At 44.0% G+C, this 26,181-nt stretch overlaps 1 protein-coding gene across 2 annotated transcripts in view; it reads left to right on the top strand.

Annotated features, from left to right (window-relative positions):
• The window catches only part of PLA2G4A (phospholipase A2 group IVA), a 68,263-nt gene extending 46,579 nt beyond the window's left edge, over positions 1–21,684 (top strand). For both annotated transcript variants that reach the window (XM_064427759.1, XM_064427760.1), the window contains 11 exons: positions 13–149; positions 3,437–3,659; positions 4,484–4,598; positions 6,958–7,095; positions 7,438–7,530; positions 8,893–8,964; positions 10,654–10,905; positions 15,900–16,084; positions 18,910–19,105; positions 19,308–19,465; positions 20,251–21,684. In XM_064427759.1, coding sequence (XP_064283829.1) covers positions 13–149; positions 3,437–3,659; positions 4,484–4,598; positions 6,958–7,095; positions 7,438–7,530; positions 8,893–8,964; positions 10,654–10,905; positions 15,900–16,084; positions 18,910–19,105; positions 19,308–19,465; positions 20,251–20,382 — 1,701 coding nt within the window. In that variant the 3' untranslated portion in view covers positions 20,383–21,684. The remainder of the gene's footprint in view (positions 1–12; positions 150–3,436; positions 3,660–4,483; positions 4,599–6,957; positions 7,096–7,437; positions 7,531–8,892; positions 8,965–10,653; positions 10,906–15,899; positions 16,085–18,909; positions 19,106–19,307; positions 19,466–20,250) is intronic.
• The last annotated feature ends 4,497 nt before the right edge of the window (positions 21,685–26,181 follow it).

Below are 26,181 nucleotides of genomic sequence, written 5' to 3'. Positions count from 1 at the left end.
TCATCCCTGCAGGTGCCGGTGATTGCCGTGCTGGGCTCGGGAGGAGGGTTCCGGGCCATGGTGGGCTTTGCTGGAGTCATGAAAGCACTTTATGAGTCAGGAGTCCTGGACTGTGCCACCTACATTGCTGGGCTCTCTGGATCCACCTGGTAAGGCCTTCCTCTTGCTTGTCCTCAGCTTCCCTGCAGCAGGTTCTGAAGGAATTGTCACCAGAGCTGCTTATTTGTATGGTTATAATTCACAGCACATTTTACACATCCAGGTCTGCTGGGGAAGGTGTTTTGGATGCCCCAAAGGGCAAGGAGAGCTCAGGCTCCAGGTGCTTTTCCAGGTGCTTGGAGAGCAGGAATGGATGGAAAAAGGTGCCACACATATGCACCCATATTTCTATGTCAACACCTAATGTGTGTTTTATTTTCCTGATGAAAATTGAAAAGCCAAAAAAATCCCTTGTGATTTGAAGCTGACGACTCAATCAACCCAAAATGCGTTGTGTGCTTCGAGAGGGCTTTTAGAGCTCCTCAAAATCACTGAAAGGTCTTCTGCTTCATTTTACACCCAGTGTAAAACCCTGGTGGATTGACTGGGGATGTCTGAGGCCTGGCTGCCACCCTGCAGGGCATCCCTCTGTGGATTACCCCTGTCTCAGTCCCACTGGCACTGTTTAATTTAGACAATACATCAGGTTTTAAAATAGTTCATTTAGCCTTGAGGAGCAGGCACAGGTATTGATGGAGAGATCTTATTGTTATCTTCAGTTCCTGATGAAGAACACAAATTATTTTGGAGATGCCCAGGGAAAGGACAAGGAGTAACTGGATTAACTCTTAGGGGAATCGTTGCAGTGAGAGTGGCCAAGCACTGGAATGTGTTGAGCCATCCTCCCTGGGGCTGGGCACGGTGTCATCCTCAGTCTGACTCAGTGCTCATGTGAAAGCTGGACTTGACTGAGCACCAGGAGCCTGGGGCAGAGACCTCGAGGGTCCTTTCAGACTCAGGGATGAGATTATACAAATGTCTCAGTTCTTTGAGAGAAAGACTTGTTGTAGTATGAACAAGCAGGGAATCTGCCTGGGATGAGTTTTATCACCTGGTTTAGCTCTAAGAACATGAATTTTAATTCCACACTCTAACCCCAGAGTTGACTCTTGAAGGAGATAATTATCAGTTCTATTCCTTGTATGGGGATTTTTGTCAATTATTTTTCATTGTGTGAGGCTTGCTTCCCCTCTCCCAGACTAGAGGGAAGCTTTCAGAATGCCAGGAGGTTTTGAAATGCCAGAAGTGTCTGTGAACTAGAGTAAATTTCTCCTTTAGATTGTACTATAAAAGGTGGGAACCTGTGTTTTCTCTCACTGGTGGTGGGGACAGATTTCTCACTGTCCATTGAGAGAAATGGATGGATTTCTGTCACAGTTGGGAACAGCAGAAGGTGCATGAAGAGCAATGGAATAGTGCAACCTGGTGTTAAAACATTACTTGTGTTTCTAGGGAAGGGTTTGCAATCCCTGCTCAGGACAGACGTCACTTTGCTGGCTATGAGGTCTTTTTTGGGGAAAACCCAGGGGTGAATACATAGTTGATATAATGTAAACCTATAAAATCTGAGTTAAAATAGTGAGATTATTATTTATATTAGATTATCTGAACTGCTCCAGTCAGAAATAGATTGGAGACAGTTGTGTTTGAACAAATTTGCCTTTGCTCTCTGATGTCATCCTTCAGTCTTTCTTTGCTTGATGAATAAATAAATTGACACTTTGACACTCCCTTCCTTTTCTTTCTTTTCCATGCAGTCTGTCTTTTGGGAATAATTCTCTTTTCTTTTTTTTTCCTGAAGGGTGGAGAATTCCTTTCCTGATGGGACAGGCAGGTTTTTGCTTGTCCCCTGAGCTGCATGCCTAACCTTGGAGCAATGCTTTTCTGCCATCTTGCTTCAACCTTCTGCTGACTCCTCCAGCTTCATTCCCCTTTCCCTGCGCCCAGGAGCTCACGTGGAGCCCGTGGATGGATGGAGCCCTGGCAGCCCACGTGGGACAGGGCTGGCTGTGCTGTCACAGAAATGGCTGGGCATGACCTCAGGGCCTGGCTGACCCCGTGTGTGTCTCAGAGCTGTGCCTGGAGTAAGGCATGTGTGCCTGGGCCAGGTCACTGGGTAAATAATAGTAAATGAGCCTCTCAGAGATTAGAAGGGCCTGTCTTGGTGTGACATAACCAACCAAGTGGTAGCCAAGGCTGCCTGCATGTGTGTCTGAGCTTTGTTTGCAGTAAAACTAATCTTGTTTCTTAGTGACAAACTCAAGATTTACCTCATCCTCACGGTCAGCTAGCTCTCTGGGCAGGTTGTAGTTACTGTGCTTCAGTTTATTATGGAAGCATCATATCCTGGAAAGTGGGGCCATACCCAGGCCAGAACCCCCCTGCCCTGGGCTCAGTCCCCAGTGTGGGCAGCAGGAAAGGGATTGGGATTCTGTCCCTGAGCTCAGGTGAGACCCCCACCTGCAGAGCTACCCCAGCACAGGAGGGAGCTGGAGCTGCTGGAGAGAGCCCAGGGGAGGCACCAGCATGGTCAGAGGGATGGAGCAGCTCTGCTGGGAGGAAAGGATGGGAGAGCTGGGATTGTTCAGCCTGGAGAGGAGAAGCTTTGGGGTGACCTCACTGTGGCCTTGCAGTGCCTGGAGGAGCTGACAGGAAACATGGAGAGAGACAATTTCCAAGGGGTGGAGTGACAGGACAAGGGGGAATGGCTTCCCACTGCCAGAGGACAGGGTTAGATGGGATATTGGGAAAGAATTGTTCCCTGGGAGGGTGGGCAGGCCCTGGCACAGGGTGCCCAGAGAAGCTGTGGCTGCCCTGGATCCCTGGCAGTGTCCAAGGCCAGGTTGGATGGGGCTTGGAAGGACCTGGACTAGTGGAAGGTGTCCCTGCCCATGACAGGGGGTGGGACTGGATGAGCTTTAAGGTCCCTTCCAACCCAAATCCTTCTGGTATTGGTGATACACTGAGATATTTCAGGAATTTTTCAGTAGTGATAATGAACTGGAGGGCAGAGAGGTAATTCTTACAGGAAGAGAGCTGCATGTGTCCTAGCACCTCCAGTCTGCCACACAGCTGTGCTAACTGGAGGAGCTCCTTTCAGCTTGGGATATTCTGTCTGCTATCCCTTAAACAAAAAAATGAGGACTCTTCAGTCATTTGCTTCATACACATTATGGAAAATGCATGTTGAGTGTTTGATCCTCTGCTTATATTTAGAACAAATTGCTCAGCTTTCTGTGCTTTGAGAAAAAGGAAATTATAATTTCCTGTATAAATGGAGGTTAATTAACCTGATTTAATCAGCAACTGTATCAACTCATGTATGAGCTTCGTGTAGCTTCCAGGCAGCTGACACTGCAGCAGGTCTGGTGCTCACAGAGCCTGTTTGCCTTTGCAGGTATATGTCAACTCTGTACTCCCACCCTGAGTTCCCAGCCAAGGGCCCAAAGGAGATCAATGAGGAGCTGATGAACTCGGTGAGCCACAACCCCCTGCTGCTGCTCACCCCGCAGAAGGTCAAGCGCTACATCGAGGCTCTGTGGAACAAGAAGAGCTCAGGGCAGCCTGTCACCTTCACAGACATCTTTGGCATGCTCATAGGGGAAACACTGATCCATGATGTGAGTGCTCATTCAAGCTGTCAAACTCTTATAATCCCCACTGTTACTATTGTTTTGAACTTACTTTAGTGATTTAGTGATTAATTAAGAGTGCACATTTCGCTGTAAGAAACAGCATTTGCTTTAAAAAAGTACTGTTTGGTGCTGTTAAAGCTGTCAAATTCTTATATAATTCCCATTGTTACTATTTCTTTGAAATTACCTTAGTGACATATAATAAAGGGTGCACATTTTGCTGTAAGAAATAGCATTTGCTTTAAAAAATACTAATTTCAGCATGGAAGATCCCCTTGGTCTTTGTGAAAATAAGACAACAGGAGAGCTTCATACTGTTGTGTTCTGTAATTGAAAATTCCTAATTGGCTGAATCAGGCACAAAGACTTACAGTTCAAATGAGTCAGGTGGGAGGCAGCTGGATTTGGTCTTGTGGCAAGATTGAAATGTGTCAATAGATTTGCAGATGTGTTTTATACACTTTTATCCTTACACTGATAATGGATTTTAAACAATTTAAAACACTGAAAGAGGCAACAGAGCATTTAGTGGCAGATGTATAGAACTCTGATGCTGAAGGGCTGTTAATGGCTGTGTGAGGTTGATTAGAAGTGGTTGTGTACCAAGGGATGAAAAAATGCACAGATGTTTAATTTAAATCAGAACCTGACACATCAGTGAAAAAACTTTTCTTATCAAATGTCATTGCCAGGAGGAGTCTCCCAGACCTTTATATAAAATAAAAATGTGATATTTATATATATGTGTGTATATATCAGCAGGGACTTTCCAGGATGTGTTTGGGACCAATGTCTTTCTTTCCCTGCAGAGGATGGACACCACTCTGAGCAATATGAAAGAGAAGGTCAATAATGCCCAGTGTGCTCTGCCACTCTTCACCTGTCTGCATGTCAAACCAGATGTCTCAGAGCTGATGTTTGCAGGTGTGTTCCCAATCTGTGTTGAGTCACTTGTGGCAAGGAGGGAGGTGTGTGGCTGGTTAAAAAACCCTTTTTCTTTTTAATGCATCTGAGACTAATTGCATCTGACTCCTGGGAATCTGACAGAGTGATAAGAAGTTACTCAGGGATAGGTGATGACATATTCAGGTAGGAGTGCCAAGCTAAAGAGAAACCTGGAGACTTCAACAGGGAAAAGATGTTTAAATTAGTGTATCAAACAGGAAAATGAAAATGTCCTCAGTCACCTTCTCTTTCAGAGAAGGGTGACATCAACAGTTAGACTCAATGATCTTAGAGGTCTTTAGCAACTCTGAGTCTATGATTAAAACTGGACAAACAAATTAGTTATAGTGCCTCTTTTTCACTTCTTTCCCAGTGTGAAGTGCTGTTGGCAACACAAAAAAAAAAAACAACAACCCCTTTTACTTGTATTTATTCCATAGGTTTTAATCCTCTCTGGTAACTTCATTTGAGAGTGGGTCCAGTTGTGCAAGATGGACACTAAGACAAGGGTGTGTGCATCTGTATATAGTTATATACAAGACTGGAAAGGGAAGTGCCAGGTGGTTTGCCTCAGGCTTGTATGTCATTGTATCTCCTAAAATAGTTATTTGGAGAAGTGGCTGTTGAAGCTTTGGTTGGGAATGAAAATGAGGAATTGTAAATTAGGCTAAATATTTCATGGGAAAATGTGTCTTTAGCTTTGCTTCTTAGGAAACTGATACCTTTTGTTTGAAAATAGGAATATTTTGGGGTTTAGATGAACTTTGTTTTTCAGTATATTTTAACTGGATTACTGTTTTAAGACCAAAATGATCTTTTGTTAATAATGTCTTTCTCTAAGCAAGATCAGCAGCACCTGGAGGGTTTATTTTGGTCTATAAAAAGATATTCCCTGTGCCAGTGGATCTTGGATTTGCCTTTTGAGACTGACATCTCTGTCATTACACAGGGTGCTAGATCTTGATTGCTTCTTATTTTAAGCTCCTTTCCTCCTTTTAGCTGTTCCTGATGTGAGAGTTATAGTAAATTTTGAAATATTTACACTTCTTAATTGAGATGAATTTTAAGGCAGAAATTTTATTTCTCAGAGGAGGCTTTGTGATTTGAGAAATCTCCTTCAGTGCAAATGCAAACTGGAGGTGGACTTAACACAAGTTAATTCTAATTCTCAGTTCAGCTTTGCTGTCACCCTGGTTCTGCATACATATCTGCCAATTCATGTTTATACAGCTGAAAGGAAACATGAAATTCCTGGACTGGGACTTCAATGGAATTACCTTCTGTTCCAGTGAATGTGAAGATTTGTGGGTGACTTATTTGGAAAATAGGATGTTGTATTTGACTTAGCTCAGATAAGCATTACCCTTACCTGAAATGAAACTCCCAGCAGTCAATGATTAAATTTTTCCTTTTCAGGACAAGTGTTCACCTTCTGCTCCACACGTCAGCAGGGATATCCTGAGGGTGGATGACATGTGGGGATATCTCAAAGCTGTCTCTTTTATTTCCAGTCAAATCAATCCCTCCTAAAAATAGAGAAGGTGAAAGATATTGAGTGGGTTAAATGCTAAAAAGAGAAGATATGTTTTGTTTGTTATTAGCTTCCTTTTTGAACTGAATTCTCTGATGGAAGCAACTCCACTGGTATCAAAAAAAAGTGTTTCCAAGTCAGCTAAGATCCATTTTCAAAGGCCTACATCAATAGAATCCACATCACTTCTGATATTTTCTGCTAAGACCAGAAAATCATTTGAACATTTTATTCCATATTTTTCTTGATCTCTCTGTTCAATAAAATGGACTTTTAAGGAGATCTTTGGCAATGTTTGAATGGATAAGTTTATCAGCTGCCTCTCAGCTTTACCTTTTGATATTGGCTTTCCCACAAAACTTTTATTTTGGGTAGAATCCAAATGCCTCTGCTAGAACATTTCACAACCCTTGGAATATTGAGTAATTGGTTTTGTGCCACCTCTGTCACTGCTCTCCATGTTTTCGGTGGAATTGCAGTGAAGGAAAAGCAGCTTGGAGCTGAGACCCACATGTGGCAGGGAACCATGCTGAAGCAGGAGATGAAAACCAGATGTCACTGTGTGTTCCTCAGTTGTGATCTCTCCTTTTATACCTCTGGTTTTCCAGCTTCATTCTTTTCACCAAAGTTTATTGTGATAAGAGAGAATGAGGATTCTTTCCCTGCTGAGACATCACTGGCCTTGGTTTGATATTCCTAATGGTTGTTTGGCTTCCCGTGTCACTAAAATTTCTTTGCTTGGTTCATTTTTGTGTTTTCCTTCATCCTGAGATTTCTGACTGAGCAGTTTTGTTTCTGACTTTGCAGACTGGGTGGAATTCAGTCCATATGAAATTGGAATGGCCAAGTACGGCACTTTCATGTCTCCTGATCTGTTTGGAAGCAAGTTTTTTATGGGGACAGTGGTGAAGAAATATACTGAAAATCCCTTGCATTTCCTGATGGGTGAGTGTGTGACAGAAAGAGGCTTAAAAATAAAAGCAATTTCAGTAATTCATGGACTTGTAAATGCAGTCACACAAAGTGTGAGGCAAGAAGTGGAGCTCTCAGTTTGTTGGAAGACATTAATTTGAAAGATTTCACAGATATGGATTGGCATTGTTGATTTGTTTCTAATGTCCATGGGTTTTTGTTCTGATTTGGACATCGGAGCTTATGACTTGGCCTGCTCCAAACTCAGAGGTGTGTTCAGAGAGCAACCAACTGCTTAAATACTGCTTATTAAGATACATGGAGTTTATTTTCCTTCTGCCAAACACCATTCATTGTTTATTTTTTCTCTTTCAGGTGTCTGGGGCAGTGCATTTTCAATATTATTTAACAGAGTCCTTGGTGTCTCCAATTCTCAGAACAAAGGGCCCACCATGGAAGAAGAATTAGGTACTGTTAATAAATAATTCCACTATGCAGAGCAATTACTAGCAAGATTCTCCCTCCGTGGAAGGATGGCACTGCTTGCAGTCATTTAAGAATGTGGAATTAATTACCTTTAGTTGCTGGCACTGCTGGGTGCTGCTGAGGTGGAGAAAGAGCATTGGAAATGTTCTCTCCTTTCTTTCATTTTTGTTTCTGGTCACTCAGAGCTGCTGAAAGTCACATGCATCTATCCAGCTCTTTTCTGATAGTTCATAGAATCCTCTCTTAATGGTTTTTGTTGTGTGATTTTTGGAGAGCAGAAGCTGAAAATATTTAATATTACTTGTGTAGTCTCTTGACACTGGGCTGCGTTAATAAAGGGTTCAGCAAAATACACCTGAATTTTCTCACCTCTGGGTTGTTAAATTGCTCCATTTGAACCACAGCCTGTTGGTTATCTGGTCCTTTGCTTGCAAATTGAGTGGTTTTGATTTCACTCCTGGCACAAACATGACAAGATGACTGTAAAGAAAGAGTTGTGGCTTGGTTTGGGTGGACTTAGTCAATTTTTATCTGAGAATGTAGTTAACGATAAAAGGCTTTTTACACCTTGGTTTCCTGTTGAGAAAACAGCATTACATGGGAAGATCTGACCAATAAATAAATTGTCCTAGACAACCAGATGTTTCTGAAGAGCAAGAAGAGCAAATGTAGATTAGATAGTTTTTAAATAATAACCTGTCTGCCTCCTAATGGATGGAATTCAGCTGTTTGCTAATCTCTTCTTTATGGATGAGAGTGAAACCTCCAGGTTCCCATTTCTGATACAGCTCCTAAGTGTTAACATCTTCTCATGGAGGATCCCTGTCAATAAATGTGATCATGGATAAGTTTGCTTCTGAAAGATAGTGAGAGACAGAATGTTATCTGTCACCTGTGCCTCATTTCACCTATCATTTAAAAAATACTCTTTGAAGTGGGATCAGATGTGAAATATTCATGTGACTTGAACCACAGCCTGGACCAGAGCTGGAGATGCCCAGTGCCACCTTGGCAGCACAGTAACATTTTCCTAGTTCAGTAGGAGCTACTGAGAGGACAGAAGCTAGACATCTACATTTTAATAAAGGTGAATAAAGTGTGTCATGTGTGTGGTGCAGAGGGGAGTGAGAGGTACTGCTTTAGCAGTTTTCTAGCCCAAAAATTGCAGACTAAATCCAATACGTGCTGCTCACATTCTAATGTCCACAGCAGACCCAGTCTCTTCAGCTGTATTTCCTATTACAAAAACTACGAGAATTTTATGACTCAAAGTGTTTTGAAATTCTTAACTGTTCTGCCAGTTAAGCCCCAGCAGTTTAAAGGAATTTATATTTCTTTCAACAGAAAATATTAGGCTGAAGCACCTCGTGAGCAATGACAGCTCAGACAGTGAAGATGAGTCACAGCATCCAAAAGGTAAGGAAATGCTCAGATTTCATTTCATTGTTTCCTTTTTCCATCAGCTTTTGTGTGGCTCAGCAAAATAGAAACAAGAGACCCCAGGAGGTTCTGGGCTTCACTTCATGTCTCCTGCTCAAGCTGATCATCAGGTTATTTTCTCTCACACACGTCTGGAATTCCACATACGTCCCAAAAAAATGTGGTTTGCTGGGCCAGAGCTCTCCAGAAGTCTGTTTCCAGCAAGCTGCTGAGCTCAGAGGCACTTTGGAATTGCTGCCAGCACCCTAAACCAACACTATCCATTGTTTTCAAGGGTTTAGTGATCAAATATTTACCTGGGAATGGTTTAATGTGTGTTTCCAGCATTCACAAGTGTCTTCTAGCACCTTTACAAATGACATCTGATACAGGAAATTCCTCATGCATGGCACAGTGTTTGTAACAGTGCCCAAATCCAGGTGCCCAGAGGAGGCACAGCCACAAAGGGAATGTTGGGCAGTGGGAAGAAAAGATTCTATTGACAATTACGTCTAAGAACCTAAAGCACCTGGAGATTTCTGCTCTCTTAGTCAGCTTTCTGTATTTGATTATATTTTTGGGATGAATTTCACCTGGAAAAAATAGAGTTATTTTTAGCAAGTAGAGCAAAGATGAGAATGCAGCTGTTTATGATTTCAGGATCTACAGAAGAAAAGAAAATCCTGTATGGTGAGACAAGGAATTATGTCATTAGCTCAGCTCAGTGATTGCTTCTTCAGCTCCCCTTATGTGTAAAACTGTAGGTGGTACCAGGTTTTGTGTTTATTTGTGGATTTCCTGTTTAAACACTACAGCCAGCAGCAAACACATTTCTCTCCTACTTTGTAGCCATAGTGAACAACCAACAAATCTGGGATTGTAAACACTTGGAAATCCTTCTCACTTCCATAGAATGTTATTGGACAGACGTTGGACTTCTCTGATGCTTGTTTTCTCTTTACTTATGTAAAACTCAGCTCCTTTAAAGCCTCACTTAAAGAGGCAAGTTTAAAAGCTGGATTTAACATATCAAGCTCGAGCCTGAATTATTTTCTTATCCCAAAAAGTCAAGTTTTGACAGGTGAATGAATGCAGGGTGGTGCCAGTCCAGGTCACTTTTACTATGAACTCCAACTGCAGACATCTAAGTCTGGATCTTTCATTGTATTCTTTAGTTAATTAAAACCAGATATTAATTGTAATTTACAGTTTACTCAAGTGTGTTTTAGAATTCTCATGCTATAGCATTATCCTTTATGCAGACTAATTCTGCTTTCCTGAGCAAAGCTGGATTTCTAACAGGCAGAAGAGATGGAGAAGGCTGTCAATGCACATCCAAATGAATTTATGTCTATGTCAAGTATGGATCTTATCAGCTCAGGTCTATCCTTGAGCTTACACAGAAAGCCCTGCTCAGGTCATCTAATGTTCCCAGTCTATTCTCCTGATGGACACATCCACACTATTGTGGTGTAGATGAAAGATTTCACTGGGCTGTGAAGTCGAAAGGATGAATTCTCTGCACTTCTCTGAAATCACTGTTTCAAAGCTCCATCATCCAGCCCCTGGCTCGTTGAAAGAACTTTTGTATTTTTGCGGGTCCTTTATTTTATAACCCCTGCAATGGTGGGGTTACACTTGCTGTGTTTAAATACCACTGCTGGGTGTTTCCATTTCTGTGTGCAGGCAGCGAGGGCACTGAGGCGAAGCGGGAGTGCCAGGAGAGGCTGCAGGAGAGCAGCCAGGAGAGCTGGGTGCAGCGCATGCTGATGGCCCTGGTGGGGGACAGCGCCCTGTTCAACACGCGCGAGGGCCGCGCTGGCAAGGTGCACAACTTCATGCTGGGGCTGAACCTCAACAGCTGCTACCCCCTGTCCCCTCTGGCAGAGCTGCTCACCCAGGAGTCCCTGGAGGAGGAGGAGCCGGCAGCAGTGGCAGGTCAGTCCCCAGAACGCTGGTGCTGTGTGTGGTTATTAATGAAGGCAGAGGTGGCCTGGTAACATCACACCAGGAGGGCCACAACAGCACCGTGGGCATTGTCCAGCAGTGGAGCTTGGGAGGGGACTGGCAGGCTCAAAGGGCACCACACAGTGACTTCTGTCTGCTCCCTGCCCTGTTCCTTGGCACAGCGTGTGGAACAGCCACTGGAGGGACAGTGGCTCTTGGTTTGGCAGAAGGGGACCAAACTGCTTTTGTGTATGGTGCCCTTTGTTACATCCACTTACATCCATTTTCTCACTGTCTTGGCCTTCTCCAAAGGGTATCCAGGTTGTTCCTTGGCTCTTATCGATGCTAAGCCTGCTGGTGGAAATGAAACCTTTCCTTGTTCTCCTGCAGAGCTTCCCTGTTGCAAAAGCTCATTGGCTTTCTTTGTCTTTTGAAAAAACCCTGCAGGCAGCACACTTCTTCACGTGTAGGATCACAGAATCAGTGAATTTTGGAAGGGACTCACCAGGATCATGGAGTCTGACCCCTGTCCCTGCCCAGAGACCCTGACAATCCCACCCTGTGCATCCCTGGGAGCATTGTCCAAACTCTCCTGGAGCTGTGGCAGCCTTGGGGCTGTGCCCATTCCCTGGGGAGCCTGGGCAGTGCCCAGCACCCTCTGGGGAAGAACCTTTCCCTGATCTCCAGCCTGACCCTGCCCTGACACAGCTGATAGATTCTTACTTTGCTGACAATATGTTTTTCCCAGTGTGAATCCACCTGACAATGATCCCATTCCAGGATCCCTGATGTGCAGGTGCATCCATATTTCATGTTGGCTTAAACAAGAATGCTGGTAGAGGATAAGAATTTCAGAAAAATATGAATTTGCAAAAGAGGTTCAAAGTCTTCTCTCACTCCATGAAGGATGTGGTGTGTGGAACAGGAGCTGTGAAGAATAATTGTGTTTGGTTAGGATTTTGGAGCCTTTGCCGTAGTGGTCCCTGCAGTCTGCTCAGTGAAAGCAGTTAATTTCTCTATGTTCTTCTGGCACTGGCAGTGTCCCAAGCCCAGGCTGGACAGGGCTTGGAGCAACCTGGGCTAGTGGAAGGTGCCCTGAGTGATCTTCAAGGTCCCTTCCATCCCAGTCCATCCCATGACTCTGTGATCCATCAAGCAAAGAACAACTACACCTCTCTGAAGGGGGTGTTCCTCCCAGCACAGCCCTACCAACTATCCCTGGTGACAGCACCATTCTCCTCAGCCCTCATTTCCTATGCAGAGGAAGGAGATTGTCCCAAGTGCTCATTAAGCAACAGTAAATACCTGATGTCATTTAAAAGCTTAAGTAGCAGCCATGCTCTAATGTGTATTTGTTAATGTAACAAATCCCTTGCAGGGCTTGAAGAGTAATTTCCATCTGGACTCCACTTTCTAAATATTTCTGTCATCTCAGAGGTGTTTACAACTGGGTAGTCTTAATATTTATAGTACTTGGAAAAGAGGCAGGAAAGTGGGCAGGAAATTTATGGTTGGAAAAAATGACAGTTGATGAGAATTTTGCATAATTAAGACACGTGGATAGTCTTCAGAATCAACTGTCAGCTTCCTGGGATTTGATTTAGATGAAAATAAAATGCTGGTTTGACAGAACTCTGCACCTCTGACACAATTACTTTGGAGTGCCTGAAACTTCTGTGGGTTAAAATGGGAAAAGTTTGACATGACTGCAGTTTTTTGCTGTTAGCCAAAGCCCACATTCATAAACCTGCAGTTACAACTCAGATCTGACAGCTGTGAGTGGTTGCAATATTATAGTCAAGAATAGTTAAAAACCCCTTGAAATGTCAGTAGTTAATATAAAATGTAATCATTCAGTAGTGTGATGAGTGTATCCACATTTTAATGCTGTGAATTTTCCTAATATATGGAAGAGCTGAGGAACCCAGAGGCGCAGATAGAAAAGAGACTCTGGTGTAAAATTTAAATCCTTAGATTACTGAGGCACTGGATGCATTTAAGCTGTGCATATTTATTTCTTGCACTGGCAGTTTACCTGTCAGCTTGAGTGCAGAGGGAAGTCTGTATTGCTTTAAGACTTACTCTCCTTTATTGCCATACACTCCAAAGGAGAAATAAGTGAATAAAAAAGGATATCAATAATACTCCATCTCCAGCTGTCCCAAACCCTCTGCAGTGGATGAACTGTGGCTGACCTAGGGCAATCTTACAGTCATTACTGAGGATTGAATTTAGGGTCTGTAGTGCCTGCAGCAGAGATCCCAGCTGCTTGGTCTGGAAATAAAACTCCTGGTTTGTTTTTCCACAGATTCTATTTGTAGGGATAATCCTAAACATTTTCTTATTTCATCAGGAGTGATTTCATTGTGAAGTCAAGAGTTGTTCTGTTTCTTTTCTTGATGTTACAACACACCAGAACAATTTGACAAAATGCCAAGTGCAAAACAATGGGGAAAAATAACCCCTAATCCCTGCTTCCTTATTTCAGTATTTATGGAAACACTTGGAGTAGATGGACGTCAGTAGCAAATGCCCTTCTGATCTGCCCTCCTCCCACTGGAGTTGCCATCTGTGGCAGACTTGGTCCCTAGGACGTGCCCTCTTTATGATTTCCTAACAAGTATCTGTCTGTGTATCCCATTGCTGGGAAGCTGACAGGACTGAGCTGGCTAAACATGGAGCTGGGCTGGTAAACACAGCCCCACAGAGTTGTTAAGGCTGGAAAAAGCATTTAAGATCATCAAGTTCAGCCATCAACCCAGCACTGCCACTAAGCTCTGTCCCCAAGTGCCACATCCTCCCATTTTCTCCCAGTTTGCTGTAGGATGGACTGGAAGGTGTTGGTAATAGGAGTGCATCTTTCCTAAAAGGCTAAAAATTCATGTCCCAGGCTCTGGGGTTCTGGGATTCTCTGAAGACTGTGATTACTAAAACCCATTTATATGGCTGTTATAAATTTATTGACAGCATGAAGACATTTTCTTTTTTGAAATATAGTAAGATTATTTTGATAAATTTGATTTTAGGATCATGAGGGCTGTAAGCCATAGGATCCATCTCACTCTTCAGTGTTGGGAGGAAGTTTATGTGGCAGTAATAACGCTCCCATCACAAACATGTTATAGCTGATGCTGTTCTTGATTAAAGGATCTTTCAAATTCAATTTTTGTAACATAAGAAAAGATGAAACATGAACAAAAATATTTTTGCAATTCTTTAGAAGTTCTAGTGAGAACAAGGGTTAATTATGTTTGACCTGTTGTCTTTAAACAAGAAGAGGAAAACCAAATTGGTCTACGTGTGCTAAAGGGAACTGTCGTCAGTGTGGGTTTTTACTGTTTTTTTTTTTAAAATTGTGGTGAATTCAATAAATACTGATACATTTTCCTTCACTTATGCTAATTCATGATTATAAAATATATCTGGTTCTGAAAAAGTTTTGCAAACACACTTAGCCCTTTAGCAATAGGCAATGATTTAAAAGTGTTCTCTCCTTTGGAAATCAAGGCAAATAGTAGGAAAATGGTGCCTTATTATTTAGAAAAGGGTCCTCTTATAAACAACAACAGAAATAAAAACTGTTTTAAGATTTTTTTTTTGGTTCTCACAACATGCTGCTCCTGAAATGACAGGGACAAGGGTTAGAATTATTTTTGATGGATTTTCTTTGCTTCAAAAATAACTTTTTTTTTCCCAGATTACTATCACTGTCACTAAGTAGATACCAGAAAATTAAATTATAGAGAAATAATTGTATTTTTCTATCCAACATTCCTTACATTACACTGCCCTCTACAGATACGAGCATTAGATTTTTTGTTAAAAAGCAAAAACCATGCACTGGGAATATGTGTAAGGTCTGGAACAAGAAAAGACTATCAGGGAAAAAGTTTTTAAGTACAGCAGGGATAGTTTAGTAGTGTCCAGAGACTTTCATTTTCTAGTGTCCAGAGACCTGGACAAGTGTGAAGACACCCAGGGAAGATGGATTGGTTTTCCCTGAGCTGTACCTGAGGGAATGTTAGGGTTAGAGAAAAGAGTGGTGGGTATCATACTGGGACAGCAGCAAGTGGTTGACAGGGAATTCTGTCCAGTGCCTGAATTTTGGATATGGGGCACTATTTCTCTTTGTTCCTGCTGGAGTGGTGAGAGTGAGGTCATCAGGTCTGGTGCAGGTTGGAAAACAAGACCTGATAGTCCCAATTTAATGAGCAGAAGCAGGCACAGACAAGTGTCACAGGAGGGCAGAGCCACACTGGGGATTTTTGTATAAATTTGGGACCGCTGGGAAGGATGTGGGATTGGGAGGGAACTTGGGGGAATAGGTTTGGGCAGGGGCACTGAAGGGTTCACAGAATGTTAGGGTTGGAAGACCTCTGGAGGTCACCCAGCCCAACCCCCTGGCCAGGCAGGGTCACCACAGCAGGTGACACAGGGGGACATCCAGGGGTGTTTGGGATGTCTCCGGAGAGGGGGACTCCACTCCCAGCTGTTCCAGGGCTCTGCACCTTCCAAGGAAAGAAGTTCTTCCTGTGTTGAGGTGGAGCTTGTTGTGTTTCAGTTTATGGCCATTGCTCCTTGTCCTGTCACTGGCACCACTGAGCAGAGTGTGGGACCATCCTCTGACATGCCCAGCTGTCTCTTGACATCCCATAAACTTTTTCCTTTGTGTATGGATTATTTGGGATGGTAGAGTGAAGGTGAGAGGTCTGGGAACAAACCTGGGCATTTGTCCCCTTTGGTTCACCTCCTCTGGGTCTGCCTCATGAACTTGGTCTCCTGAGGGCCCTTCCAGTTCTGGCTTTTCACCTCATTCTCCAGCTTTAAAGAGTTTTAGTTACACTTGAATTCATGGTGTGTTTACCTGGGATACACTGTGCAGTTCAAATTTCATGCTCTCCCTTGCACTTAGGAAGACACTGGAAAGCTCATCAGCGCCTCAGTTCTTAACTCGGGTGTCCCTGCTTTTCCTGTGTTCCACGCAGATCCTGATGAGTTTGAGAGGATCTATGAGCCCCTGGATGTGAAGAGCAAGAAGATCCACATCGTGGACAGTGGGCTGACCTTTAACCTGCCCTACCCACTCATCCTAAGGCCCCAGAGAGGTGTGGATCTCATCATCTCCTTTGATTTCTCAGCCAGGCCAAGTGATTCCAGCCCTCCTTTCAAAGTAAGCGATACAAGCCCTTCCTTTCCTGCATTCTGGGGTTCAAGGTGACTCACTTCTATTCCACATGGTCCCAGAAAGGCCTCGGTGCTGTTGTATCTGCAGCTTTGGAATATTTCTTTCCACGTCAAGGCAGAATATTGCCCTGTGCCTCAGTTCCTGTTTACATGCCTTCCATGAGGCAACTGGCACAAGGAGGGATAATGAACTTGCTTTGAAGCAGGAGCTCGGTTGTTTTTATGGAAGTTTTGCTTTGGCACTGATTGCGGAGTTTTATTTTCTGTCAGAATTAAACAATTAAGTCATTTTCCCTGCCGTCCTCTCCCTCCACCCAGCTGCTCTCCTCTGTGTGCTGTGATGTGAATGGATGGTTTCGTGTCATCATCTTGCAGAAATGCATCATCTCAGGATTGCTAAATAAATAACCTTTTGGAATCAGGGTTAACTGTTCATTTACATCTCACCAGGATAATCCTGGTTTAAAATCCATCTTAAATCCATCCAGACCAGAGCAAAACAGCAACAGGAGCACAGGGACTAAGTGCCATGGCTGTTTTCTGCAGCAGGTGTGAAAAGCACAGCTGTCAGTCTGTACCACCTGCACATCCACACAGCTCCAGCTGATCCCAAAGCCTTTACATGGATCATTTTTGGTAACTGCTACAGAAAAAACAGCACTTCAGAGACTGCTGTGAGCTTCTCACTTTGTGCTGTGGTTTAGTGGGTGTGGTGGGATTTGGTTGATCTGTGTGATCTTGGAGGTCTTTTCCAACAGTAATGATTCTACTCCCCTCAGAAAAGTCCCATTATTTATTTCAAACCCAAATGGATTTTTAAAATAATTTTTAAGGGAACGCAGAAAACCTTCCTGTTTGAGAAATAACTGGCATTCCTTGTTGCTTTACAGACAAATTTTAGTTACAACAAATGGAGAATTCTTTTCCTTCAGCTACTGTGGAGTGACAAAACCCTAAAAACAACATTAGAAATCAACAGCAGTATCAAAATGAGCTTGAGATCAGTGCTGCCAACTGCAAAGCCAAATTACAAGGAGAATAAAAGGAGAAATTGCTGTGATCTCTAGGTCTCTTGGGGCTACTGGGGAGAATAGAGCACTGAGAAGACTTCCTAGTGCTTGAGATCCTTTGTTTTTCCTTAAATGACTGAATCCCAGAGTCTGTTTTGTCCTTTAATATTCTATTTGCATAAGAATGTATCTCCTTTTTTTTGTAAAGAGTGTTTGTCCCAGCAGCTAAATTTGCTGACATAGCACTGCCATTGCCTCTGAAACATCTTTTCCCTCCCTTTCTTAACATTCCACAGGTGGAGTCCATGCAAAACGCTGTATATGATCACCCCTGCTACCCTTAGCATTCTATCTTTGTCAGCTGCAATTTTCTGGGTTGTTTTGGGGAACATGGGGAGATTAATGAGCACTCAAGTGGCATCCCAAAGGTTTTTCTCCAAAATGTCATTTTCAAAATGCAAAAAATTCCTTAACACGATAAAAAATGGTGGGAAAATTCGATGGTGCCTCAGGTTTTCCAGAAGCCTCTGTTGAAGGGAATTGTTTCTGGAGCACAAGTGGCTGTTTGCTAAGGCAGACACAGGTGTATTCCTGAGGCAGAGGACAGGAACAGGAACCAGTTCTGTCCCACTGGTGCATTGCAAAGAGAAAATACCACATCAGAAGTGGGCCTGTATCTATGGTAGCACTCTAATATTTTACTCAATGACTCGAGCCTTGGTTTACCATTTTACACCCACTATCTCTTAATCTCTTGCGTATCCAAAACAGCCGTCCAAAGAAGGGTCCTATTTCACTGAAAACCAAGATTAAAGATGTTTGACCTTGCCTCTCCTCCCTCTCACACACCCTCATTACATGCTTTTGAGTCATTATTTACAAATTATCTTGTTTACTGAGTTGTCATGAGGAAAAATAAGCCTGTTTTCCAGAGCTCTTCACACGGTGTGCTTTGAGAGGCCCCCGAGTGTGCAGATTAATTCTGAGTACAGCAATGCGTGGCCTGGTGTTTAGGAGCTCTCAGTGGTTGCCACAGCACTGGTACAGCTTTGCAAAGTAAAATTATGGATGGCTTTTCCCTCGCTGTCAGCTCTGTAAATGCACCCTCAGGTTTCTGGGGCAGACCATGTTCCTTCCTGTGACTCATGTGGCAGAGCCTGGGCAGGGTGAGTGAGATGCTCAGTTGGTTCTGCTGGGTCATCTGTGCTGAGATGGACTTGATTAGTCCTGAGAACCACAGGGTGGTTTGGGCTGGAACGGACATCAACCTCATCCCACCCCTGCCATGGCAGGAACACCTTCCACTAGTCCAGGTTGCTCCAATCCCTGTCCAGCCTGGCCTTGGACAGATCCAGGTGTAGCCACAGCTTCTCTGGGCATCCTGTGCCAGGGTCTCCCCAGCCTCACAGGGAAGGATTCCTTCCCAATATCCCATCTAAAACTACTCTCTGCCAGTGGGAACCCATTCCCTGTGTCCTGTCACTCCATCCCTTGGAAATTGTCTCTCTCCATGTTTCCTGTCGGCTCCTTCAGGCACAGGAAGAACACAGGGAGGTCTCCCCAAATCTTCTCCTCTCCAGGCTGAACAATCCCAACTGTCCCATGCTTTCCTCCCAGCAGAGCTGCTCCATCCCTCTGACCATCCTGTTGCCTCCTCTGGACCCCCCTCCATGTCCTTCCTGTGTTGGAGATTTAATAATTTATGGATTACATTAACCACCCCACATGATCCCTGTCTTTGCAAACCTCCTGACTTTGCAGTGGAAGCTTTAGTGCATCTGAGTCTTTCTCCTCTTTCCAGGAAATCCTTCTGGCTGAAAAATGGGCCAAAATGAACAAGCTTCCATTCCCCAAGATAGACCCCAACGTGTTTGACAGGGAGGGCATGAAGGAGTGCTATGTTTTCAAACCAAAGGACACCTCCTCGGAGAAGGACTGTCCAACCATCATCCACTTCGTGCTGGCCAACATCAACTTCAGGAAGTACAAAGCTCCAGGTGAGCTCACAATTCCTGATGCTGAATCCACCTGTTCCTCTGGAATCACTTGGTGGTTATGTACTAGGAATCTTTTGCCTCTGAAACAACTCCAGCTTTGTCTGCAGTCCTTAGGGAATTAATTCAAAGGAGCTGTTAAAAATAAGGTGATAAATCCTCAGCCCTAACATTTGGATGGAATTTTTGTATTTGTCCTGTGCAGGCGTTCCCAGAGAAACACAAGAAGAGAAGGATTTTGCAGACTTTGATATTTTTGATGATCCAGATACACCTTTCTCTACCTTCAACTTCCAGTATCCCAACGAGGCTTTCAAGAGGCTCCATGACCTCATGGAGTTCAACACCCTCAATAATATGGATGTGAGTATGGGGGGTTAAAGGAGCTGGATTGTTACAGGGGGAAGTGGGTGATGTGAGGAAAGCCCTAAATCTGCCCTACAGAAGGTACTGGGCTTTGCCTCAGTGTTTGCCTGATTTTCTCATTCAGTTCTTGCCTTGGTTTTGCCATTTTACCATCCCAAGCCATTCAGGATAGCTGAGCAAAGGGCACTGTTTAAGATATGCAGGATTTTATACTCAGGTCCTTTTTGTCTAACTGGACAAAAAGGACACTGCAAATTTTCTCTGAAGGAAATTTCTTTATCAGCTAACTCAGTAATAATTATTTGTAATTGATAGTTGGTGAAGCATGACATGATCTATGGAGTGACAAGTGTAATGATTGTCCCTGATAAAGATATGGGGGTTTTAATCAATATAGTGAAGAAAACTTGTTACATCAGCACAAAGGATTTAAAAGTGAAGATTTAATCTTTCTCAACATAATAACTACTTTCTACATCCTTGAAATACGGATTTTCTCAATGTTTGGATTTACCTTTCTGAGTTCCACTGGGACTTCTTTAAATACTGTGTGTCTTTGTGTGATTTCTTTGGTGTTAGTGGCCTCCCTCATATTTTTACTAACCACATGAAAATCAGTATTTTATACACTCAAGAAATACTATTTCTAATACTAAAACACATCTATCCCTCTGCTCAGTGATGGAGGGGAGCTAAAAGTGGGAGCAGCAGCTGTTGATGGGAGAAGGGGCTGTTTCTGTCCTTTTCAAAGTGTTCAAATGGAGTTTTGCTGCTGGCTGCAGGTGATCAAGGAGGCAATGATGGAGAGCATCGAGTACAGGAAGCAGAACCCCTCGCGCTGCTCCGTGTCCCTCAGCAGTGTGGAGGCCAGGAGGTTCTTCAACAAGAGCAACCTCAACAACAACCACACGTAGAGGCTGTGCCCAGCCCTGCCCTGCCCAGAAACTGCTCCTGCCTTTGGAACTGCAGGCAAAAGGACATGAGTGGAGCATCCCCGCACCTCACAGGGCTGTGTGACACTCCTGAGCACGTCTTCTTGTGAATGCTCACGTTCCAATAGCATTTTGTACTGCTTTTTTTAAGAGCTGAAAACATTTCAGTAGGCTGAGATCCTCGTTTTTAAAACTGTGGAATTAGTTGGAGATCATTTGGTTCAGTGTCTTTGTGTTTTCTTATAAAACTGTAAACTCTGTTTTCTTTTGGGGGGGTAATTGATTTTTAATTGATGTAAACTGGGCATAGCTTGAAGGATAAGATGGAATTTAAAAAAAAATTTAAATCCACTCTACTGCTATATGAGAATGTCTGTACCACTCAGCAAAAAACCTAAACCTCTGATATTTTCTTTTTCTTATTTTGTCCTCAAAATTACATTGCTTAAACTCTTGAGCTACTGGCAACCCTGTGTTAAATTATTGTCAGTTTGTGTATTTCTGACCTGAATGTTTCTTCATAAATTGACAGTGATTTTGCATTTGAGCATGACTAAAACAACACATTTCTGCAAAGGGACAGTGGCAATGTTTACTGGGGATTGGTAGAACGTGCCCAGGTAAGAATGTGAAGCCTTAAGGGCTATTTAAAAATTATATTATTAGTACTTTGATTAATGAAAGACTGTGGATAGACAGAGATTATTTTAGTACCATCTCAACCAGTATTGCTGTAACTCTGCAAATGCACAGAAAATGCAGCTGCACCTCTGAAAACTCTGATTGCTAAAGTCAGTAAGGGAAATTACAATGCATTTCTTTAACAGCCACTGTACCAAAGAATTGTGGAATGGTTGGGGGTGGAAGGGACCTTAAAGTAGATCTCATTCTACCCCCTGCCATGGGCAGGGACATCTCCCACTAGCCTGGGTTGGTCCAAGTCTACATGCAAAGTTCTGTGGTTAAATAACATTTCCTGTATTGATCAATAGGTTTTATTTCTGTTTGAGTTAGTGCATGTTTAAAATCAAGAGAGAAAATAAAAGTAACTTATCTTAGTGCTGCTTAATTTAAACATTTTCCATAAATTCTGGAATAAGGAAAAGAACTGGTACCATATTATTATAATATTTTCTTTTAAATGTCGTCTTCCTTTTGGTAATGTAACTTTTGTATTTTTTATTTTATAATATGTACCCACTCTGTTTCATGGAAGAGTTTTATCATGCTTTATACAATTTATATTATCACAGTGTTACCAGATGATAAAAAATAAAACTATATTTGTCACCTGCTGTTCTCAGACAGTTTTATTTTGATAATTTGTGGGCTATTTTCAGGTTTTTTTGTGAAGATATGTGGAGCAGCTCGATGGTATAAGGCAGCTCACAAGACTGACAGTGCACGGGATGAGTTTTTGCTGCCTTTAATCTTGGATTCCTTATAAAGCAGGGAAGTTATTAGACATTATTAAAAATAATGTGGTAGGAGAATAATAATGCAGGAAAACCCTTCTTCTAACACAATGTGACACCAACCACACAGAGTTTTCCCATACCTAGAAATGTAATCCTTTGTTTTTCATTTTCCCTCCCTTTAATCCAAGTTCTGCTTTGTGTGTACAGTATTTTTTCCCAACCCAGTGTGTGATCCCTAGGAGGCATAAAAAGATGGAGTTAGAGAATGAATTATTTCGGGCTTCAAACATTTCTGTAGGGGCAGCACATGGAAGATCCTTCATGCCTGAAGGACATGGAAGTGCCACCCTGCACTGGTGAAGGGGGTGAAGCCTTGGGGGTGAGCTCAGTTCCTGGAAACCAGTTCTGTTATGGTCTGGAAACCAGCTTTGATGGGCTCTGGAAAATGGCTGTTGTGGGCTCTGGAATCTATCTCTGGTGTGCTCTGGAAAACAGCTCTAGTGGGCCCTGGAAAACAGCTCTGGAAAACCATTCTGTTGGGCCCTGGAGAGCAGCTCTGGAAAACAGCTCTGGTGGGCCCTGGAAAACAGCTCTGGAAAACCATTCTGGTGGGCCCTAGAGAGCAGCTCTGGTGTTCTCTGGAGACCAGTTCTGGTGGGGGCTCTGGAAAATGGCTCTGGAAAATACCACTGGTGTTCTCTGCAGAATAGCTCTGGTGGGCTCTGTCACACCCAGCACTGAGGGTGGCCTTGAGCTTCTCTTCCTTGGGACCTGGGGCAGGCTGCAGTGCTGGGATGGGCACTGGAAATCTCTGCCTGCCTTTTCCTTTACCAGCAGAAGGGAATGTTCAGAATGAATCCCACTCACCTGGGGAGCACTGGAGCTTCAGATTGGTGGCCTTGGCCTATTTGTGTTGGTGAGAAGAAAACCCGTTTTGGCAGGGAATGGGGCTGCAGCCACTGCCCTTCCCATTCCCCTGGGCATGTTTTGTCTGTGGGATGACACCTGAGCACTGAGTGATCACCTGCAGAGCTGTTCCTACAGAGCACAGAGAGCTGGTTTTCCAGGAGATCTGCTTGTGCTGGGGAGTGGATGTGGGATCAAACACCAGATTGTGCAACCGCTTGTGTTGACATAACAGGTTTTGCTCTGGTGCTCACTGGAAGCACAGCTGAGCAGACGTTTCCTGGAGCTGTAAATTCACCCTTCACTGGCTGCTGGCACCTGGGATGGACAGGTTCCTGTGGGGATGTGACTCACCCAGGAGGTTACACAGGGCCCTTCTCACGCAGGGTGGGAGGCAGGGGCAGGAGGGCTCCCAGGAATTCCCCATGGCAACACAAACACAGCACTGCTGAGCACGCGAGGAGCAGGCTCTGGGGCACGGCAGGACACGGCAACTCCTTAACCTTTAGACAAACCAAACCCCACAGGAACAGGAATTCTTCTGTGGCTGTGTAACCCGTGAGGGCTGAGCCTCACAAACCTGAAATCAGAGAACAAAGGCCAAGCCAAAAGATTCCTAGTTTTGTCAGGAGATATTTGGGAACAGAGCTCCCTGAGCAGGCAGCCATGAGCTTGGAGAGATCCATGTGGCAGGAGGGACTTGGATCTCAGGGATGCCAGGAACACGACCTGAGAGAGAAGCGGGGACAAATGGGACACTGAAAGAGGAACCCCAGCTGTGATGGGGTCACTGGTGCTGGGCTGGGTCTGATGTCTGCAGAGGGAACTGTTCTCCACCTGGGGCTTCCCTGCCACTCCCTCTTCACCTGGAGCCAGCAGTCCATTCGTGAGGCCGTCCTGAGGCCTGTCAGAAAAACCTCGGGGAATTTAACATCAAACCACCTTTATACTTAAATATTTTGTTTTTAATTAGTACAATGCTCTTCCAGTGTGTCCTCCTCAAAGGCTGTGGCCAAACTGGCCACAGAAATCTGGGAACCTTGAGGTGGTTTTGGCCTTTGGGTCTCTCTCAAACTCTCACCCAGGTATATTGTTTTAGGGAAGTCATAACTGAGCAGGGGGAAATAGACAGTTCTGGGCTTATTTGGGTGTGAAACTGTAACTTCTGCCATTGAAGAATAAACTAGACTGGTAAAGCTACACCTCCCATCCCTGGCAGTGTCCCAGGCCAGGCTCGACAGGGGTTGGAGCACCCTGGGATAGTGGAAGGTGTCCCTGCCCATGGCAGGAGTGGCACTGGATGGGCTTTAAGGTTTCTCCCAACCCAAACCGTTCCATGATTTTGTGATTCTAAAGTTGTATCATTTATTTGATACCGTTTTGTATTTTAGCTGCATTTCTGCTCCTCACCAACTCTTTGGATGGGTTGGGGGGGATGGATGCTGGGCCAGCACTGACAGCAGGGGACACCGGACTTGTGCCAGGCAGTCTGTAAATTCTGGGATGGGGAGGAGAACGTAGGAGACACCCTCCACATCCCCCGGGAGCTTAACACCTTCCAGACGTTTTCTCACAGCTCGTTTAGGGCGTGTGCTGGAAAACACAAACCGGAATTAACGCCATGGCTTTAAAAGAGATTGAGGGAAATGTTTCCCCAGCGTGTTTGGAAAGCAGAGACACTGATGCATTCCAGCTGTGGATTCAAAGCAAATCCTTCTGGTCTGGTTTCACCAAACCCCAGGGATTTGCCTGAGGGCATTTTTGTGTGACGGGTCAGCCCTGCTTCTGGCACTGATTAATCCCAGGATGCTGCCAGCGCAGAGGGAGACAGCCGGGAGGGCTGGGGTCGGGAAGGTCCTTCTGCTCCTCTGTAACTGCTCTGTCCCTTTATAACCCTGGGAGGATGCTGTTTTGAACTGATGCTTTTTTGACCTTGCAGAAGCCCAGAAGTTAGCAATGCTCTTTAACTCTCATTTGCTGTTCCTCCCTCAGCTTCAAGCCTCTTTTAACACCTTGTTTAAAACCACGTTTTAAACGCATTTTTAGGTAAAGAAATTATTCCAAGGTCATACAGAGCAGGTTTCAATACCTCACCAGACCACAAGCCTTTTGCTGGTGTTGCCTTTGTGTCTTTTCTCTCTCTTGTTTCAAGAGCTGCCAGAAAACAAATGAGAGAATAATTTAACATCTGAAATCCACCGTGTCTTTATTGCTCACTTCCTTTTATTTTGGAATATTGGGATCATAGAACCATTAAGGTTGGGAAATACCTCACAGATCATCAAGTCCAACCATCAGTCCAGCACCACCACCAGGTTCAGCACTAAACCTGGTCCCCAAGTGCCACATCCACATGGTTTTTGAACACCTCCAGGGATGGGGACTCCACCACGCTCCATGACATGGCTGTGAGCTGGGACAGCTGGAAGATCCACCAGCAGGTGTGGGGTGGTGTGAGGGAGCAGTGTTTCAGTGTAAATTATTTGAAATACAGGAAACTCAATCTTCTAGATGAAGAGCACAGGTATTTTTACAGTTAAATATGTGTATTTAAAATTTATGTTCAATTTATGAACTCTTATTGATCAAGACCAAACCCACCCCACTTTTCCTCTCACCCCTGAGGGCCAGTGTACATTTCCACCTAAAGGAAGTATTTAAAGTCCCAAAGGATCATTGTCCTGCTGTTTGGTCCCTGTGTGAGGAAAGGGCAGCAGGGCTGGAGCTGGGGTTGGTCTCTGTGTTTGTAAATGGTTTAGTACCAGTGGCAATGCGGGTGAGTTGTGCAAGCAGCAAAATGCGATGACCTAAATTGAATAAAATGGCTAAAAATGGTGAGGATGTGAAAAGTAGGTGAACACTGAGAGACACTGAGTTGCCTACTGTGGGCTTTACACACTCCCAGAGTCAGAAAGCCTCTCTCTGTCCTGAAGGCTGAAGCCTCAGGTGTTTTGTACAGCACACACTTTAATGTAGATGTTTTTCTTCCAGGCAGTGATGACTGCTCACAATATCAGCCAAATTCCTATCAATCTGAGAGAAAATTTGAAGGCACAGAGTTTAGTCTGAGTTTTAGACCATCCTTCTGCTGTGAGCTCTCCCTCTGCCCAACCAAGGCAGCTCTGACCTCTTGTAACCTGGGACATGAGTGATCTTTAATCAGTGTCTTATTGTTTTCCCTTTTATTTCATGATTTGTTTTAGGACTTGGTTTTGGTGCACTGATTTAAAATGATTTAGCAGGAGAGATCTGGACTGGGCCAATGGCATGGCTGATACTCCGAGTAGAAAACAGGTCAGCAATTGTTATAGAATCACAGATGGGTTTGGGTTGGAAGGAACCTTAAATTTCATCCAGTTCCACAGGCAGGGGCACCTTCCACTCGCCCAGGTTGCTCCAAGTCCCATCCAACCTGGCCTTGGACACTGCCAGGGATCCAGGGGCAGCCACAGCTTCT

Source organism: Passer domesticus, chromosome 7 (assembly GCF_036417665.1).
Source record: "Passer domesticus isolate bPasDom1 chromosome 7, bPasDom1.hap1, whole genome shotgun sequence".
Taxonomy (NCBI): domain Eukaryota; kingdom Metazoa; phylum Chordata; class Aves; order Passeriformes; family Passeridae; genus Passer; species Passer domesticus.
The sequence above is the reverse complement of the archived record's forward strand: the minus strand, read 5'-3'. Positions and strand labels throughout refer to the sequence as shown.